Here is a 16,523-nt window from a genome sequence, read left to right as displayed (position 1 = left end):
AATTCAGTAGGCATTGCCCATTGAAACATTGGTCCTTTCCAGCCCCCTCAAGGCCATCTCAGACTAGACCCAGGGGAAACAGACCCCCAGACTACAGTCTCAGGGTATGCAGAGATCTAAGCTATGGAGTGCCTCCACCTCTAAAGCAGGGAGTGCTAAGCCACCCCCTTACAGAAAGAATTCCCAATGACTTCTCTACTGCACTCCCCACCTCTGCCCAGCTGCTTGTGCCCCTAGGGAGGATAACTTGCCCTTCATGCAAAAAACTGGATTTCCATCACCAAAGACCGATGGGTCTTCAACATTGTATCCCAGGGGTACAAATTCTACTTCCATTCACTGCCAACACTAGCAGGGTTCCCAGACCTCCCTCCAAACCAATGGGCAGAGGCACAAAACAAAGTTCAATCCCGCTATCTATAAGGACGATTCAACCAGTTCCTGCGGAACTGATAGGTCAGGGATTCTATTCCAGACATTTCCTGGTGCCCAGAAAGGAAGGCACTTGGCGCCCTATTCTAGATCTTTCAATTCTCAACACCTTCCTGGTGGAACCAAAGTTCAAAATGCTCATCCTGCAGCAGCTTCTACCTATGCTAGCCAAAGATGCCTTGTTGGCCACCCTAGACTTAAAAGAAGCCTATCTGCATATCCCTATAAGGGAGTCCTGCAGGAAATTCCTACGCTTCAGGGCAGGATTTATGCAGTATCAGTTCTCTGCACTTCCCTTTGGCTTATCCATTGCTCCCAGAGTATTCACAAAATGCTTGGCCCCAGCCATTGCTTACTGCAGACAGAGAAATATTCAAAGTTACCCGTACTGAAACGACTGCCTGATTCAGGCAGACAGTCAGGAATTGCTGTTGCAGCACCTGACATTTGTAAAAAAAAAAAAAAAACTTCTAACCTCCCTGGGGTATGCCATCAACGAAATGAAATCAAAACTAGTCCCCAGTCAAAAGATTGTATTCCTGGGAGCAAGCTTGGACACAGCATCCCAGATGGCATACCTCACTCCAGAAAAACAAGACTATCTGACAGGCTGTTTTACTCTAATGGCCATCAGAACCCAGCTATCTGCAAGGAAAATCCTGCAGGCCCTAGGGTTCGTGGCCTCATGCATCCTACTAATTCCATATGCCAAACTGCATGTGAGGAAACTTCAGTGGTACTTAAAAAGTCTTTGGTGCCAACATTCTCAGGACCTGGAAACAGTCATTCCTATCATACTCTAAGGACAGAGTTTCTTTGGTGGGCAGCAGCATGCAACCACAACAAGGGACTGCCCTTTACTCAACCCCATGCCATCCAGACCCTAACCACAGATGCATCAGACTATGCCTGGGAGGCACACATGGACGGCAAGTGCATTGAGGGCCACTGGAGCCCAAGTCAGATTAATCTGCACATCAACCAAAAGATGCTAGCTGTGCAGCCCACTCTGACGGCCTTCAGATCCCTACTCTCCCCTGGACTCCTGCTAATAAAAACAGACAACACCACAGTGATGTGGCACATCAACAAGCAGGGAGGAACCCACTCTTGCCCACTCTGCAGGCTAACCAAGGCCCTGTGGAACACTGCCTTAGACATGCAGGTCGATCTGCAAGCTCAATTCCTGCCAAGCAAACAAAATTTGCTGGCAGACTACTTGAGCAGAAATCTCCTAGACCCACAAGAGTGGCAGTTAGAGCTTAGCACCTTCAACCTTCTGATTCAGAAATGGGGGACGCCAGAGGTGGCTCACTTTGCCTCCCCTGCAATCACCAGCTCAGCAAATTCTGCACCAGGACACTTCAAAGCAGGGCCTGGAAAGTGGATGCCCTATCCTTCCAGTGGGTAAACCTCTCAATCTATGTCTTTCCCCCTCTGCCCCTTCTCCCAAGAGTAGTGCTCAAGATAAGACAGGGCAGACCAAGGACAATTCTGATTGCCCCAGACTGGCCACGCCAGCACTGGTACCCACTCCTGTGAAGCCTGTCACTGGTGCCACCATGGCACCTACACCAGAACCCAACCTTGCTTTCTCAGCAGGGGGGACAGATCTTGCATCTGCAACTGCAAACCCTGAATTTTGCAGCCTGGCTTATTCCTTGAAATCTCCCCAGTAACCAGTGTAAGCAAGCAGGTGTTGGACGTCATCCTTGAGGCCAGAAGACCCAGTAGAAGGAAATCTTATTCTGATAAGTTGGAAAGGTACTGCTCCTGGATTCAATCTAAAGGAGAGGACACAACTCTGCCTTCCCTGCGTCTAATCCTGGATTACTTAGCAGATCTACTCCACAGAGCCTTATCCTTCTCCATTAAGATCCATGTCTCTGCCATTTTGGCTCATTACAACACTGATCTGCCACTCTTCTCTCACCCTCTTATCAAACAGTTCCTGAGATGGGCAAACAACTTAAGGCCACCAAGGAGAACACCCACCCCTGCTTGGGACCTTAACTTTGTACTGGTAAAGCTCATGCCACCCCCTTTGAGGCTGCACTGTCAGTGGAGTTAAAATTCCTCTCTTGGAAGACAGCCTTACTTCTGGCCATCACTTCAGCTAGAAGAGTGTCTGAGCAACAAGCACTTATGGCTGTGGAACCCTTCATTATTTTCCATGCTGATAGGATTTCCCTCAGGACTAACCCTTCCTTTATGCCTAAAGTGGTGTCCAGTGTGGCTCTCAACCAATCTGCCCATTTGCCAACCTTCTTCCCTAATCCTCAAAATAAAGGGGAAAGGATCCTGCACTCCTTGGATGTGCACAGATAGCTCAGATTCTACCTGCATAGGACTAAAGCCCTTCAGGAAATCTAACCAGTTACTAGTCAGCTTTGCACCAGGGGCAGAGGGCAAGGCCATTTCTAAGCGGACAATTTCTAAATGGATTGCACACTGTGCTACAAGCATCATGGAAAACCCACCCCTCAGGGGGTCGAAACACATTCCACTAGGGCAAATTCAGTCTCTACATTATTCCTCAGGGGAGTCCCTACCAGGGACATCCTGGAAACTGCTACCTGGAGTTCTGTACATACCATCACCACGCATTACCACCTGTCTATCTTTTCCAAATCCAAGGCGGGTTTTGCAACAGCAGTCCTGCAAGGCATACTAGCCAGCCCCAACTCTTCTTGACTGCCTCCACCCTTCCTCAGCTTTGGGAATCTACCCAAGTGTGATGAATGCAACGGTGAAACACAAAGAACATAGTGCAATTGTGTACACTTACCATAAGTGTAGATGTTCGAGTGTATTCACTGTTGCAGTCCTGGTTTCCCTCCCTCCAGCCCCCTTGTCTCTCTCTCTCTCTCTCCTCTCTATGTTTAATACTTAGCCCTTTCAGGAGTATTAGTATTGGTGTTTACTTTTTACTGGGGGTGTTTTTTTCACCACCATAACTTAGCTCCCTGTTTGGGAGGCTCCTGACATTTGTGGTAAGAAAAACTGATGTAATGGCATCGGCTGCCTGTTTTTATACCCCTGACGACCTGACGTCAGTCCTGGAGAGAGAGCAACCAATGCAAAAATACTAAGTCTCTGGTATTTGGGCCAACTTACCTGCAGGCAGATAACCCAAGTGTGATGACTGCAACAGTGAATACACTCGAACATCTACATTTATGATAAGTGTACACAACTGTACTTTTCTTGTTCAAGTGCAGCGGTAGCCAGGAGGAACAGAGAGAAAACATGGCTAATTCAGCTTTGGCCGAAAATGAGGTGAAAGTTGCTGACAATGTAGCTGAAATGGTAGAATGGCTACCAGATGTTTTTTCTGATGCAGTAGGTGCAGAACAAACAGTAGCAATGGAGGAAAAGGAGATTGTAACTGTAACAGAGATGGATTCTGAGGAAAACTTTCAGAGGAGATAGTTTGAAGGAGAGATGGTTCCCTTTGAGAAATGCATAATTACAACCCTCCAGTTGGGGGTGGGGTTGCAGCATGATAATTTGGACAAAATGGTAAACCAAAGTGAGCCAGAAAGTGGAGCAGCAGTTTCATGGAGCAATATCATGGAGAAAATAGAAGAAAAAGGAGACAAAGTGACTGTGCCTGAAAAAGGTCAAGAGACCAAAACTTATGCACAAACTATGGTAGAAGGAGCAAAGAAGAAATAAAAGAAACAAAAAAGTATACTGTACATGTGAGCAGTAAAAAAAAAAAAAGTTTGGAAAGGTATGAGGTTTAGGACTGTCATAGCACCTGTGGGTGTCAAAGCAAAAGAGATAAAAGCATTCATTTTAATTAATAAAGAGACTTTTTGTGACTTGATATTTAAGACTGGGCAGGCCATGGAAAATGTTTTGGGTGCATATGAGCAACAGAAAAATATTTATCCATGGTCAAAATATATGGTGCAAGATTTTTGCAGACAAACAAAAAAATAATGATCCAGTTTAGAACTGAAGTTGAAGCAAAAGAACTGAAATAACATCTGTTAACTCTATGTAAAGAAGTAATGGACACTACAAAAATATATGGTGAAAGAGGGCTATAGATTGGGGGATGGGAATGTGGAGTAATACTGAAGATGGAAAATGATAATGTTATACACATACCTAGTATTATTAATGTTCTTGGTAATAGGGGGTTTGTGAAATACAGGGGTCAATCAAAAGCTTATTTTTGTGAAAAAAAATCATTTAATCAATTAATGTGATAAAGATGTTATTTATGTAGTTAAACGGCATAATGCAAAAACATGTGATTTAAAGTACAAAAAAATGAGGCAATAGTGGTCGTTCGTGGCTAGAATGTGAAATGAATGTGCAAGAAAATGAAGTTATACAGGTTAAAAAGATAGAATGTGTTATACAAGAAAATGTACAAAAGGATGTGACTGACAAGAGGTTATACATAAAGTTAAAGAAAGTATCAAGGAAAAAGAAAGAGGAGACGAGTGAGGAAGAAGCTTATTGGTGCACAGTAAGAAATAAGAATTTGGGAAAAGAATTAAAGAAAGGAAAAGGAAATTCAAAAACATAATGCTTGGAGAAAATAAGAAAGGAAAGGGATAAACATTTTATTATACTTAACAGTTCTTAAAAGCTGAAAACACATTAAGTCAAGAAACATTTAGAGACTTAGAGAAGAACATTTCTGAAAAAGAACTATATAAAATGAATCAAACTAAAATGAGTAACTTGTTATATAAGCAAAAATATGGTTTACAAGGAAAGAAAGAAGAGGTGGCACCATATTTGAGCAAAATAATAAAAGAAGGGAAAATAAAAGAATTAAAAAATAAGAAAGGTAGGCAAATAAGATGGCAAGAAGGAATATACAAAATAATTAAAGAATATGTATTGGAATTATGTGTTTAAAAGAGAAGAAAACATGGAACAAATTTATAAAGGTGAAAAATTAAATAAGGAAGATAATGAGTATTTAGAACAAAAAATAACTTTGAAAGAATTGAATGAAATTCTAAAAGATATTAACATGAATTCTGTAACAAGACTGGACAGAATTGAAAATTGTATGTATAAAGAAATGAAAGGGTGGCAAAAAATAATTTTTATAGAAGTTACAAATGAATGGTTAGAAACTGGAATTAAAGAGAAGAGATATGTACAGGAGTTATAAAATTTATATTTAAAAAAGGAAATAAAGAGGAGATAAAAAAATTGGAGACCTATAACATTGAATAATATTTATGAGAATAATAACAAATATGTTACAGTTTGGTCAAATATTCTGTCCATTTTTGTATTTGGAAGAAAAGAAAAAGGAAGTCAGTAGTTATTAGGTTCATACTAGGCTATCTGCCCTAGGGCATTTATAAGACTAGCCAGAGTATGTTTGGCTTTCGCCACCCAATTTAAATGAGTTTTACTATGCCCTTTTTCAAGGTTAGTTTACTATGCCTCTGTCTAGCAGTGACACAGAAGTGATCCCGGGGTAAACCTACGATCTCCCATCCACTCGTCAAGATTCCTCTTGAAGAGAGTCAGTGAGGGACTTTGCCTAACGTGGACTGGGATTCTATTCCAGAGTGAAGGGAGCCTCTGGGTTATGAATCTGTCCCTCCAGCATGTTCTATTTATTTCTGTGCTGAGGTTCAAGTCCCTCAAGCGTGTAGCTCGAAGGGATTTGGATTTTCTGAGGTGAAGCATGTCCATTAATTCTGGGTTGGACATGGCTTTGTATGTCAGGCACAGATCGCCTCTAAGTAGGCGGTATGCAACTGAGTAGAGCTGGAGTTTCTTTAACCGAGCAGCATATGGCATCTGTTTGAGCCCTTTGATCCTCTTGGTGAGGTGCTTTTGGGGTCTTTCTAGCTGCTGCAGGTGTCGGGTAAGGTACAATCCGAATGGGGCATTGTATTCAATTATGGGCCAGATGAGGGATGAGTAAAGGGGCACAATGACCTCCCTTGATCCAGATGTGAATCCCTTCATGATAAGGTGGGCTATATAGAAGGTTTTTCTAACCACTTTGGCCACATGGTTGTCAAAGGAGAGATTACTATCAACTTGGGTCCCCAGGTCCCTAATTACTTCTTCCGTACTTAATGGATTTCCACCTATGTGGTAATTTGTGGGCGCTTTGTTTATGCCAAAGGGGATGACTATACACTTTTTGGCGTTTAGCTTGAGGCCATGGCTCTGGCACCAGTTATCTGTCTCAATGAGACCCTTTTGGAGGATGCTTGTGTCAGCTGGAGAATCGTTATGGTGCCCAGTTTGCAGTCATCTGCGAACTTGGTCAGCCATAGTCCTTCCGTGTTGGCCTGTACCTCCGAAAAATATATACCGAACAAGAGAGGTCCCAGGACTAAGCCTTGTGGGACACCGCTTGTAACTGGTTTGGAGTCTGACATGGCTCGAGCAATTCTGACCATGTGGGTTCTGTCCTTGAGCCAGTTTGCAACCCATCTTATGACATAAGGGTTTATATTTAAGCTGGAGAGCTTATCTATGATGCCCGAGTGGGGTATTGTATCAAAGGCTTTTGTGAGGTCCAGGTAGGCTGTGTGGACCACCTTCCCCTCGTCAGTGGCCTTGGTGAAATCGACCAGGTTCAAAAGGCAGGATCTGCCCTTAACAAAGCCGAGTTTGGTAGGATCCAGTGTCTGTAGGTCCTCAATATATTTATATATGAGTTCCATGATGATCCTCTCCATAGCTTTGCAGACCAGGCTAGTCAGGCTTATGGGGTGGTAGTTTCCAGGGTCCTTTGAGGCACCACCTTTGTGGAGAGGGACCACTGTTGCTGCACGCCATTCTTTGGGTACATATCCTGTAGTAAGGCTGAGATTGAACAGTAGCTTTATGTTGGGGTTCAGCTCTTCTTGGAGTTCATGTAGGACGCAGCCCGGGACACCGTCTGGTCCCATTGATGCTGTTTTTTTTGCTTTGGAGAGGGCGGCTCTTACCTGAGCATCTAAGATGTCAGGGGGGCAGCACTCAGCTGGGATAGATATTTGCTCTTTTGGGGGGGAAGGGGGGGAGTTTGCACTGAACCTGTCAGCAAGGATGTTGGCAATGTCTGTGGGTTCAGTGTATTTTTTGTCATTTTGGATGAACTCTGAGCATACCTGGGAGTTACCACCCAGGTTCCTAACATAACTAAAGAAAGCCTTGTGATTATCTTTAGTGTCCTGTGCAATTTTTCTCTCAAAGCTGGCCTTAGATGATTTTATGAGCGACCTTAGTTTTTTGCTAATACTAATCAGAGATTCCTTCCCTTTTAGGGATTTTGCTCTATCATGTAGTAGCTTCCTCCTTCTGTTGCATAGTTTACTTATGGCTGGGGTCCACCAGACAGGACGCCTGCCTTTGAGGGATTGGGTCTTGGTTTTATTTGGGATTGCATGATCCATGCATTCCTGAAGGTGTCCATAGAATGCTGTTATAAAGGATTCTGCAGTTTGGACCGTAGTTTCCACTGGCCTGGGGGGTTTGAAGGATTCCACCTCGGTTTTGAGGAGTGAGAAGTTTGCTTTAGAGAAGTTTTTCACTGTGGTTTTCTGGGCTGGGGGTGGGGTCGGGATGTGGATATCCAGTGAGATTAATTTATGGTCCGATCTTACCAGTGAAGGGTATACCTCTGGTATGGAGCATAGAGTCCCCATGTTGGTGATAATCAGGTCCAGTATGTTTTCCCCTCTTGTGGGAGTGGTGACTAGTTGCTCCATAGCATTTGAGTTTATAAATTCTAGGAACCTTTGGGCTAGGGTACTGGGGCTTGAGTAATGCTCCCAGTCTATGTTTGGGTAGTTGAAGTCTCCCAATATAATGGTGTTTGGAGAGACCTTCATATTTTCCAGTGTTCTCAGGAAAGCCGAGTGGGGTTCCTGAGTTTGGGAGGGTGGTCTGTAGCAGGCTATAAACTGAAAGGCAATTTTACCCACTGTTAGTTGCACATGGATGGTCTCAGATGCTTCGTGCAGTGCCACCAACCTGGAGGTGTGGGTATCTTTGATGAATATGGATACTTCCCCTCCTTTTGTGGTTCGGTCCAAGTTTTGGGGCCGAAAAGCATGATATGAGGTATAACCTGGTAGTGCTGGGGTGCTGTCAGGAGCCTTGAACCAGGTTTCTGTCACTGCACAGACATCAATGCTTTCCATGCTGAGGAGAGCTTCGAGTGCGTGCATCTTGAGGTTTAGACTTTTGGCATTGAGTAGCATTACCCTTAGTTTCTTTTTCCTTGTGTTATCTAAGGAGGTGGTTTGTCTTTTTTTCTTTTCTTATGGATAATAAGAGAAATAATTGATGATATAAATTAAAATGTAGAAGCAAGGGTTATGTTAGAGGATATAAGTAAAGCCTATGATCATATTCAGAATAAATCATTATGGGGAATTTTGCAGGCATATAATGTAAGCAAAAATATTATGAGTAATAAAATGTGTTTATGAAAGGAACTATGTGAAACTTAAATGTAAATGGCTGGATTAGGGAAGAAATAAAAATAGAATGTGGAATAAAGCAGGGCTACCCCAGCTAATCGTGTAATTTTCTCATTAGTTATGAATGTAATAGTGAAAGAAATTAATAAAATGTCAAGTAGTGGTGGATGCAAAATGATGAAGGAAGTACAATTGCCAGTAATGCATAATTATGCTGATGAGATTGTATTAATTGTTAAAATAAAGTTGATGGAAGAGAGTAAATGAAAAGTATAAATGTAAAAAAAGTTGATTTATATATAAATAAGGAGAAATGTAAAGGATTTTGTTTTGAAGGTATGATAGGAGGTGTTGAGTTCAAGGAAAAATATATAGATATATTAAGATTAACATTTGGAAGGAATGAATAAAGACAACAACAATGGGATAATGTACTCAAAGAAGTAAAGGATATGAATAATTTTTGTAAATCATATAGATTTTTCATATAGAAAAAAAGCACAGTTGAACACCATGGTAATAGGAAAAATTACTTATGTTGCTAATATCTGTATGATTCCTGTTAAGTATAAAAAAGAACTAATGATTATTATATTTTCTTTTATATGAGGCTCTAGACTGGATGCAGTCAAGAGAGGGATTCTGTATATGAAAGAAGAGCATGGAGGTTTGGGTTTAATAACCCCAATAGTACATGCAGCAACTTTAATTTTATATAAGGTATTAAAAGGAATTATGAAGGAAAATAAAAACTTGATAGAAATGATGCTATATTATAAATACAAAGAATTGTGGGAAGGGATGGAAGTTAAAAAAACAAAGTAAAAGCATTGTGAATGAAGAAATGAAAGAGTTTGTTTGTGGATTTCGGCTTTTCCCGGTTAGGGGTCGCCACAGCGGAACTCCGGTCCGCTAATGATTGGTAGTGGATTTTTACATACCGGGTTACCAGCCCTGACGCACAACCTTCAACGAAGGCAGAAGAAATGAGAGTACCAAAACAAAATTGTGTTATGGAAAATAAAAAAGATTATATGCGAGAAAAATGGAAAGGAATTATATTTGAGTATTATGAAAGCATTTGATTGTATTGACCCATGGAAACATTTAGAAATAGATAAGAAAAAAGCCATAATTATGATATATAATAACTATAAAAAGATTAAGGAATGTATGATTTTTTATGGAGATTGGTATATTTGCCTTAACCAGCAATTTTCTAATACATACAAAGAAAAGAATATGTAACAAATGTGGAGAGTTTCAGACTACTGAGCATGCGTTTTAGAAATGTGAAATAGTTAATAATTTGTGGAAAGAAATATGTAACGATAGGATAAAAAGTTTGTTAAAATTTGAACAAATAAATATGGACATAATAGAATTTGGTTGTTATGGTGCATGAAAACAGGAGGAAGTGAAAATGGACAGAGTAATATTTTATGCTTCATGGATTATATGAAATGAGAGAGTAAATGAAATTAAATACATTGGAAAATGGACTTTGACAAAGATTTTGGAAAAAAAATGTTTTGGTTGTGGGTAGACTGGGGGAATGCTTAAATTGAAGTGTATGATGTATGGAGATTTGTAAATAGATTTAAATAATATAAATGTGTAAATAATATGTAATGTATATATCAGTAAAAAAAAAAAATACTCTTGTCAGTAGGTGCCATGAGATCTTTTACATCCACCTGATCACCAGCTCAAGCAGGTGGGACCTCAGTTTAAGATTTCATCCAAAGAATGACAAGATTACTGCTGCCAGATCATTTCATCCACCACTGGACCCCCATGGGCACATTAATGCCAGCTTGTCCATTTCCATCATCCTGGATGGTTTTTGATATTACTGATTACGGTGAGTTCAGGTATGTTACAAGTATAAGACAATCTGTTGTCTGGATCCTTCTCCTTCAGTCCTTCAGTTTTGACTTATAAGGTCTGGGACCAGTGATTTTCCAAATACTTAAGTCCTTGAGGTCAAAGATTTCTATGTTGGCCTTGAAGGAAGTCTTTGTTATCCCTACTCTCTAGAAACCTACTTCAGATCCTAACCTCCTTGATAATTACTGCAGAGTTCCTAACCTTTTTTAGGAAAGGTTACTTAGAAGATTGTCTTTAAGTAAGTTTAGACCCATCTTATAGGCAGCAGACTCATTGACCCCTTTTGATGTGGGGTTCACACTCTTCCATAGCACAGAACCTGCTGTTGTTTAGGTAATTAACAATCTTCTTATTGCAAGAGATCAGCAACACTATTGAGACTTGGTCTTTCTGTCTCTCAGTATCATTTATACCATTGATCATGGCTTTTTGAGTGAAGTAGTTAACAGTCTTACCTTGGTCTCTCCTGTACTACCTTACAGTGGGTTTACATCCTGACTCTCAAGCCACTCCAAACAGATTTGTTCTGGACACATCTTACGCCACCCCTCTCCACAGAGTGAAATTGTAGACCCATTGTTCATGGTTTATATGCTTCCATTGTGAGATCTCTTTAGGGAAGAGAGGAAGAGCATATCATAGTTATCCAAGTGATACTCAGTAAATTCTCTTTTCCACAAGAAGAAATGATAAGCTTGTATTCCCTGGATGATGGTCTTGAAGCCATTCATTCTTAGCTTTTGGCTTTTGTGTGGTGGATGCTGTGAAAACTGAGGAAGGTTGGACATTGTGAAAACTGAGGAATTGGCAGATCATGCTACCTTGAGAAATTCCAGTGCACCTGTACTTCTTAATTTAAGCTCGACTTTGAAAGTGTGCTTAATTTGGGCATAATTATGCATCATAGCTTGACATTTGAGGACTAAGTATCATGTGTTCATATAAGATGCATTTCAGAGTAATCCTAGTAGTAGTTCATGCCTTAGCCTCCTACAGGCTGGACTGTTGCACTGCCCTTTAAATGGAACTTCTCAGCACTAAACTAGACTATCTGCAATTGGTGCAGAACTCTGTCAAGTTACTCACTAGGATGAGTCATTACTCCCTTTCTGCATAACCTCCATCAGCTGCCTTTCCCATTCAGAATTATCTGTAAGATTCTGCTGTTGAAATATTTATTTATTCACAACTTGGGTCCCACTTAACAGAAGAAGTTAGTGGTGTTATGCAACTCTACTATGGTTTTATGTTCAGCCACTTGGGGTACTGGTGGGCTCTGTAAATGCATCTTGAGATTTAAGGTGTATGTTCATTTGCCTTTGAAGCACACCACCAGTGGGACGGATGGCTTTAGGAGTGTTTTTTATTGGCTGGCATCCATAGAGCTCCATAAATCCCTCAAAACTATGTGATAATGTCTTTGCAGAGATGGGATGAGATTTGTGATCACTGTAATTCATTCTTTACAGTTTGTTTTTTGTGGTTTTATTATTGTTTATTACATAAATGTGTCCAACTGTATTTTTGATTGTATTCAGTGTTTTGTTGATAAAATATCTGAATGCAATTGAAATTGAGGTTGTCTTTATTATTTATCTATTGTTTATAACCAAAAGCTTTATTTCTTTATTACTGTTTTTATACAGCACTGTTTTGTCATTGAGTTTAACTGGTTCTAAGACGAGCTTCTTTTGAACAATATAATTTATTGTTGTTTAACAGTTTAAATTAATCCCAACAGATTTAGTGTTATTAATTGGCCATAGTCTAGGCATGCTATTAAAAAGGATTGATTTAGCATGATTAATATATTCCATGAGTTAGAATTGTATTATGTTTCATTCTAAAAATGTAATATTTCAAGTATTTTATCAGGGAGCTAACATAATTTTAGGTACCTCATTCTTCAGGCCTTTCTGTTTCTAATAATATTTGTACTTGCCTTCATATCAGCATGCTTCTGTCATAAAGTTTAACCATTCTTTTCCATCTCTGTTTATACACGCTACTTTACTTAATCATGTTTTTATGTTGAAACATTTTGCATGTGGCGGTGATGTTCATGTCGAAGACATCAGTGAAAGAAAACTTTAATTGTTTTAACTCCAGTGTAAAAATTCTTTCTAGTTTGAGTAATTATTCAGTATATATGTAGATGGCAGCTCATGTCAGCACTTTCATTACAGCTGGTACAATTGCATACACTAGTTATCTTGTCCTAGGTAGGGTGGTTTAGCATATTTGTTGCAGGAACAATGGTTCAAAAAAATGAAAAATTTAGAAAAATGCAGGATAGTTACTGGAGCCTAGTGTTTCCCACTTCATATGTACCTAGCCAGTGGAAGACCTATGCCTATTCTTCCTAAGGAAGAAACCGTAGCTTAGTCAACTTCTTACCAGAGAAGACCCACAACATAATGTGTGTTAACATGTATGTTATGAGTTACTGCTATCTTGACTTCTCATCTAAGATGTGCTGTCATGGTAAGCATTGCTGACACATACAGGTGTACTTTCTGTGTGTTGTACCATGATGCCAGAGACCACTAGCAGTGTCTCTTAATGCTAACTGGATAGCTGGTCATTTCATTTGAGAAAAGAGTTTTTTGATTGTTCATGAGGAGATAATGTTGTATGGCATCAGTTTTAGAAAGCTCTAGTTGCACTAAAGCGTAGCTTGTTTTAGACCTGGGCAAAACTGAACAAATAGTTCTTGTGGGTTAGCAGGGATGTGCAGTGTCGGGAATGTGAAAGCAAAAAAAAATTCTTGCAGTGATCACAGTTTTGTATGCTGTAGAAGTTGAATGCCAGTTTATCAGCATTAAAACTGCAGGAGTTTGGGGCGATGAGGGGAATGAACCTGTGCTAGTCAAATGTATTGCTGTAGTCATTTTGTACAAATGAATGTTTGTGCATTTAATGTACAGAACATGCACTACCCTTCATCATTGACTATATGAAATCATTACTAATTTTTGTTGTTCATTTTTAGCAGTCGCATCCAAGTCACCTACAATGGCAGCATAGCAACATCGAAGGCAAGCAGTACTTGAGTAATACAGGGGGACGAAGTACTTATCTACTTCCAAGTATGGCTACGTTTGTGACATCCAACAAGCCAGATCTCAAAGTTACAATCAAAGAAGAACCAGAAGATGAATCCTTATTGACATATGAAAGCACTACTGCAAACATGTGGACTAATCTCACTGAGGGTTTAAGTTTCCCGCCATTAACATCCTCAGGTTTGAGCAGTAGTCGGCCTTCTAGTGAGACTCGTGCCAGTGTTATTAAGAAAACCTCAGACATTGCTCAGTCAACAGTCAAGACATGCTAAATCGGTTTATTACACTGGGAGAGGTTTCTTTTTTGAAGTCTAGTTTTTCATGGATTAACAAAATATGGGGACCGCCTTGACAGATAACACATTTGGAATGGTAGTCTTCAGTTCTGGAACAGTAACTCAGGTCACCACTTAAACTTAATGTAAAGTCTGCTTGATGTTTTATATCCCCAAGGAATGCATTTGGAAAAATCCAGAACAACATTTTGATCAACCCGTCGTGTTCTGGAATCTGTTAAGTGGACCAGGAGTGGTTTTAGATGCATAATCTTATTTCTTCTTGAATATTTAAGTTGAAAGCTCAAAACAAAATATAAAATGTGAACAATGTGCATAAATACTAGGGAAAATTTTATTGTGAATATGTATATAGTGCAATAATAGCAAATGTCTCAGCCTGCTTCTGCACCTTATGGAAAGCACTTAGAAACTTTCTGAAAAGTAATGGCACAGTCTTGGGCCGTTGAAGGTAATATTTTGCTTTACTGTCTTCTGAAGCAAATGTAAAAGTAAAAACCTGATCTTTGTAATGGCTGCTTTCTGTTCTTTTTCTTTTTTGACTGCTGAGGTGCAGTAGGAATAATATGAAGAGAATTTATGCAAAAGCCCAGTTAAAAAAATCTTTCCCAAAGCAAGCTTTTTTATTTTTTTATAAATGGGGATATTTTATTCAGGGCAAATTCTATGTGAATATAATTTTTTTATCTTTTCTACAACAAATATATAATTTTAAGATTCTGTTTCTCCTTTACTGACATTTAATACACACTTGTGGCACATTTTTCAAGATTTTTAACAGTGTATAGCTATTATTAGCTGGTATGTAGCAAAAAGATTATCCTGTGGATTGACAATAAATATGCTATATAATTACATTTTTAATATGTGTACATTTAGTATTTATTTTATAATGCTTATGAAGCCAACTATATTTAATTCCCTTACACTCAGGCAGGGTTCTGCTGCAAATGGGAGCCGAAGCATGTAAGAAACAAACAGGAATTTCAGTGAGCAGCAGCATCTGTATGCCAGGCACTTTTAGGATACTGCATCATTACTAACTGTGTGCACATGTTATGCTGCTTGAGAACATGTGCTACTTTGTGACAGGCTCTTGGAGAAGGTTTCTTGTGCAAGTCTGAAACTGGTAGTCGGTAGGATGCTGAACACAGAAAAGATGTAATTCATGAAGTAAGCATGTTTTACAGCTGGAATTCAGATGGTCTTCATTTTGTGGTATTCCGTAGCTGTGATCAGGAGAAGTCTGGAAAAGGACAGCTATGTCTTAACTGAAAATCTGGTGCTAGGTCAGATTTTTTGAGAGTACTACTCTGTTTGAAAGTAAGTTCATTTACGCTGCTCCTGTCCTTACTTATGATCAAACATCACTTATCAATAAACTAGATCAAACTTATTACAAAATTGCCAGATTTGCTGCCAACCTTCCTTACAGATCCCGCCAATGTCTTGCCCTTAAGTCACTCCAATGGCCATAATTCTCCAAACAGCTACTTATTCCCCAACTACATATTGTGCACACTATCCTATATGAACCCTCATCCTGCCCCTCCATCTCCAGTTTAGTCTCCTTCTATAACCCCCCCTCCTTATCACCTCCATACTACCAGTAAACACCTCCTTCAGTTATACAAACCCAACAAAAACACTCTGTAGCCCATGCTTGGAACTCACTACCTCTCAACATGAGAAGCATTCAGCATTAATACCTGTTTAAGAAAGAACTTAAACTTTTTCTCCTGAAGACTTGGTCATGCCCTTTTCAACCCCCCACTTGAACTAGACTCCTCTCATCTTATCTGCTTTTTCCTATCAACTCTTATTCCTCCTTGTACTTGCTCTAGCAAACTGTATTCATACTGTACTCAGTGTAAAAGTCTTTCGGCTTTTCCTGGTTAGGGGTTGCCACAGCAGAACTCCAGTCCACTAATGATTGGCAGTGAATTTTTATGGTGTCAAGTTGCCATCCTGGCGGCCAACCTTCAAAGAAGGCACACCCACTCATGCACACACCTACCTGCATGTCTTTAAAGTTCACTCGACTACGGGGAGGACATTGTTATTTGACCTATGCTATATACTCTTCTCAAATTTTTAAATTGTACTTGTTAACTGTTTTACCTATGCATTGTACAGCTGTGAACAAATTTTTGACTTGTACTGTATTTTTATGACCCTACTTTAATATTTTGTAAATATAATTACGTATATTATTTCTGGAGCTTTTCTCCTCGGGTCTCCACTGAAAATGGGTCCTTGGCTCAGTTGGACTAACCCAATTAAAAAATGTTGGTCAATCAATCAATCAATCAATAAATAAGTTGAATAGAACCAAAAAGACAACACGGAGTGCAAAAACATAATCATCTTCTAAATAAGAACTGCTTAGAGAGTTCAGCATTCTGATGGCAGTGAAAGATTAA

The 16,523-nt window shown here is 39.7% G+C and overlaps 1 protein-coding gene across 1 annotated transcript in view; it reads left to right on the top strand.

The window, feature by feature from the left end:
• IRF2 (interferon regulatory factor 2) overlaps positions 1-14,964 on the top strand; it is a gene marked incomplete in the record, with an annotated part of 131,039 nt that extends 116,075 nt beyond the window's left edge. Inside the window, 1 exon segment of the mRNA XM_044089853.1 lies at positions 13,732-14,964. Coding sequence (XP_043945788.1) covers positions 13,732-14,076 — 345 coding nt within the window.
• Between the last annotated feature and the right edge of the window lie 1,559 nt (positions 14,965-16,523).

This window comes from Protopterus annectens, chromosome 12.part0 (assembly GCF_019279795.1).
Source record: "Protopterus annectens isolate FY-2018-M chromosome 12.part0, PAN1.0, whole genome shotgun sequence".
NCBI classification, from domain to species: Eukaryota; Metazoa; Chordata; order Ceratodontiformes; family Protopteridae; genus Protopterus; species Protopterus annectens.
This window is presented reverse-complemented; position numbering and strand designations above follow the sequence as displayed.